The 3,597-nt window shown below is 37.8% G+C and overlaps 2 protein-coding genes across 4 annotated transcripts; one reads left to right on the top strand and one right to left on the bottom strand.

Annotated features, from left to right (window-relative positions):
• The first annotated feature begins 441 nt into the window (after positions 1 to 441).
• Positions 442 to 2,230, top strand: MED6 (mediator complex subunit 6). Of its 2 annotated transcripts, XM_017623035.1 has the most exons (5): positions 442 to 1,167; positions 1,225 to 1,399; positions 1,452 to 1,557; positions 1,621 to 1,990; positions 2,123 to 2,230. In XM_017623035.1, exons 1-5 carry the CDS (start codon positions 968 to 970, stop codon positions 2,136 to 2,138), a joined length of 867 nt encoding a protein of 288 aa, XP_017478524.1. In that variant the 5' UTR covers positions 442 to 967; the 3' UTR covers positions 2,139 to 2,230. The 2 variants fall into 2 exon arrangements, with proteins under 2 accessions (XP_017478524.1, XP_017478525.1); XM_017623036.1 differs by lacking the exon at positions 2,123 to 2,230 and having other exon boundaries at positions 968 to 1,167; positions 1,621 to 2,068.
• On the bottom strand, positions 2,188 to 3,546 carry LOC108368232 (flavin reductase (NADPH)). Of its 2 annotated transcripts, XM_017623039.1 has the most exons (3): positions 3,393 to 3,546; positions 3,015 to 3,327; positions 2,188 to 2,957 (listed from the first exon to the last, which is right to left on the bottom strand). In XM_017623039.1, exons 2-3 carry the CDS (start codon positions 3,085 to 3,087, stop codon positions 2,422 to 2,424), a joined length of 609 nt encoding a protein of 202 aa, XP_017478528.1. In that variant the 5' UTR covers positions 3,088 to 3,327; positions 3,393 to 3,546; the 3' UTR covers positions 2,188 to 2,421. The 2 variants fall into 2 exon arrangements, with proteins under 2 accessions (XP_017478528.1, XP_017478526.1); XM_017623037.1 differs by having other exon boundaries at positions 3,015 to 3,546.
• Positions 3,547 to 3,597: the final 51 nt, after the last annotated feature.

Here is a 3,597-nt window from a genome sequence, read left to right on the forward strand (position 1 = left end):
AAAATATTGCATTTTTCACCTAATCTATTAGAGAACAGTGAACATATTAGTGCACTCCATTGCTTTGCAATTAAGGCTGCTGCAGAAAACTGCAGAACGCTTCTTGCATCTTGACGGCTGTCGCAATTTAACACACAGCACTTCATTGTATTAGTTTTTACGCAGTCCTCAACTCAAAAATCACTCACAAATTGCAAATTAACACAATTTAAACTGATTTTTCACTTATAATTAAAATTTCTCTTTCGCTGATTTGTAAACAAAGGTTTATTTACAAGTTACCACAACTGTCAGAATTGGCAAAACCAAAGTAGCGGTACCACTGACGGCGCCACCTTTGTTCGCTGCATCGTGGTCAAGACCTTGAGTGTATTCACTGTGAATCCAACTTTTGACCATGTAAACCTCTTGTTATATTTACCCGTCACCCTTTTACAACACTGGTTTTTACTTCAATGGCAGCCCAGTCAGCTGTTATTTGGCCTCACAATTATTTTGTTGACATTTCCGATTTAGATTTTTCTACACATCTGTTCAATTTTTCAAAACACTTTGTGAACGAAATAAAAATTAACAACAAAACGTTTATCACAACAAGTAAACCACAATACGGCGAGTTAAAATATATACTCTGCAATGAATCACCTGATTTTGTGTCGCGTGCCCGTTGATAAATTTATTTGCTATAACGCCCTCACGTTTTGTGCCAGCGATCACTGACCGACTGCGACAGATTAATTACACAACAAACAATAAATAAAACTGCGTCAAATAAGTTAGCATAAACTAAAAATAAACTGTAAACATTTGTACATGTGCTAATCAGAACGAGAGAAGGCAACACTTGGCGTTCAAGTTCGTCGCATTGACCCCAAGTGACGTATAGCGTATTGGGAAGCGAAGAAAGAAGAAGCAACCTACAGAAGCCGGCTAACGCTTGTTTTTGGAAAAGGCAACATTGCTTAAAATGCTACCGGGGCGGCAGATACCTCAACCCATTGCACAAGAGAATCCATTATGGGTATCGTGGCACGATACGCAGATGATGGCGTCACTTAGCCCTGCCACAGTTATGGATTACTTTTGTCGCAAATCCAACCCGTTCTACGACCGGGTCTGTAACAATGAAACGATTCGTATGCAGCGTTTGAGTCTAGAGCATCTCAAGTATAATTATTTAAAATATGATTATAAATTAAGTATTTAATTATTTGTCCTATGCAGCAATATGGTTGGTGTTGAGTATATCCTACTGCATGTGGCTGAACCTATATTATATGTTATTAGGAAGCAACATCGTCATAGTCCAACAGAGGCGACACCAATGGCGGATTATTATATTATTGGTGGCATGGTGTATAAAGCACCAGATCTGGCTAGTGTCATCAATTCAAGAATCGTATGAAATTTACATTTCATGTTAACTATTTTTAACATCTAATAATTTTCAGCTTGCCACAGTTACAAATTTGCAATCAGCTTTTGAAGAAGCTAGCAGCTATTCAAGATATCATCCAAATAAGGGATACACATGGGATTTTGTTTCAAATAAAGCACGTGAGTAATTGTTTACATTTACAAGCACATAAAAACTTCATAACTCTTAATTACTTTTTGTAGTTTCAGACAAGTCGAAAGCTAACAAGAAAGATGCATCGTCTAATAAAGATGATAGTGGAACAATATTCCAAAAGCAACGAGTTGATATGCTGCTAGCTGAACTGTTGCGTAAATTTCCCCCTCCGATACCCCCAGTTATACATCAACAACAAATTCAAAATCAACAACAATTGCAACAATCACAAATGCAAAATGCTGCGCAAGAAGGCACTGCAATTGATGCAAATAATGTTGCTAACACTGCTGCTAGCTCGAATAACGGTATCGTACCCTCAGAGGCAAGTCCTTCTGCCAATGCGGTACCTGGTGGAATTGAGCCAAAGGTCGAGGGAATCGATATGAAGCCACCACCAGAGAAGAAAATAAAAATGTGAATACATCTCAATCAAAAATTAATTATCGAAAATTATTTATATCACGAATAAATTCTATTCCTACAAATTTTTATCAAATATTCTACACAATTTTTCACCTGCAAATTACTGTGTAACGTTCAAAATAGGGCTGGAATTAGATGACCATAATTCGGTATATGAACGTCGATTTCCGAACCAAATACGCAAGTCATTTATTGCATAATAAATGTATTCATATGCTTTTCGTGCTAAGCGTACTGATGCCTTTTTATAAACATTTAATAACATATCTAACAGTAGACGCATCATGTTCAAATATATTTAATTTATCTTTATATTAATCGCCTTGTGCGTATGCATGTTGTTCATGTGTGCATGTTTAGAAATTTTTATACTGCGTTGTAACTAAAGATGCAGCGCGGAATTGCTCTGGTGTAAAATTTTATTATACAACCTTTTTGGCTACACCACACACCTTACCTATATGCTCCTCTTGTTCTAGCGAATCTACAATAAATTTTGCTAAGTCATACTTTGAAATAGCTCGGCCAGGAGCCTCATCATGCAGCACCGTGTAATCAGACGACGGTTCATCAGCAATGTGCGGTGGCAATACAGCTACATAGTCCAAACCAGAGGACTTTGTCAACTCCAACATTCGTTTGTGTTCTTCGTTTAATTTATGAAACACTCCCGGTACTTCTGAAAGCGGACGGAACAAAAATGATGACATGACAATAGAAAAACGAGGTACATTTTTTTCTTTCATTGCGGCAATGACGTTTTCCGTGCCGGTGGATAATTCTGTAGTAGCCTCTAACTTATTTCGAGTGCCCAAAATGATACACACCCCGTCCACACCGTCGATCACTTTTTTGCAGTCGTCTAAATTCAGCACGTTGCCATTGACCAATTCGACTTTGCCTTTAAAACGCTCCGGCAATGTCGTTTCACTTCTATATAACAGGCGGACGGCCAATCCTAGAATAAAAAAACATTAACGTATTGTGTGCTTATCACTTACGGCATCAATTATACCTTTTTGCAGCGCATAATCCACGACACATTGGCCGGTCATGCCGGTGCCCCCAATTACAGCAATGCGTTGCATAATGACGTGCTGATTTTTAAATTCAGCTCCAATGGCACTGCAACTTTTGAAAGACTTGAGGTACAGTCAAACAAACAAAATTGTTATCTTTATGATCGGCGGCCGAGAGTAGATAGTGCACTTTTTAAGCGAAATAAAATTCCTGTCGTTGTGTTCGTATGAATGGGCAACGTCTGTTTTCGCTTTCTCTGCGCTTAGGCGGAAGTAACAATCACAAGTGATAAAAAAAATCGTAGTTTGCTGCAATAGAAATGTAAAATGAGCGGCCCAAGGTTAATCCACCGCAATTTTCAAGTTTTGATTACGTTTTCGCTCTATGGGATAGCAATATACAATAACTGAAAATAACGAATGTTATGGCTTGTAGGCAAATTGTAATGCATTATACTCTCGTTTTAGACAAAAACACATAACACGTTTCCCATGTACATAAATTATATTTTTCATACTACATACCTACGTACACAAGAATGATAGAATACACTGTTGTTCACTGCACCGTGCTACGTA

This window comes from Rhagoletis zephyria, unplaced genomic scaffold (genome assembly GCF_001687245.7).
Source record: "Rhagoletis zephyria isolate East Lansing unplaced genomic scaffold, Rhagoletis_zephyria_1.1 Rzeph_scaffold_03018, whole genome shotgun sequence".
Lineage (NCBI taxonomy): Eukaryota > Metazoa > Arthropoda > Insecta > Diptera > Tephritidae > Rhagoletis > Rhagoletis zephyria.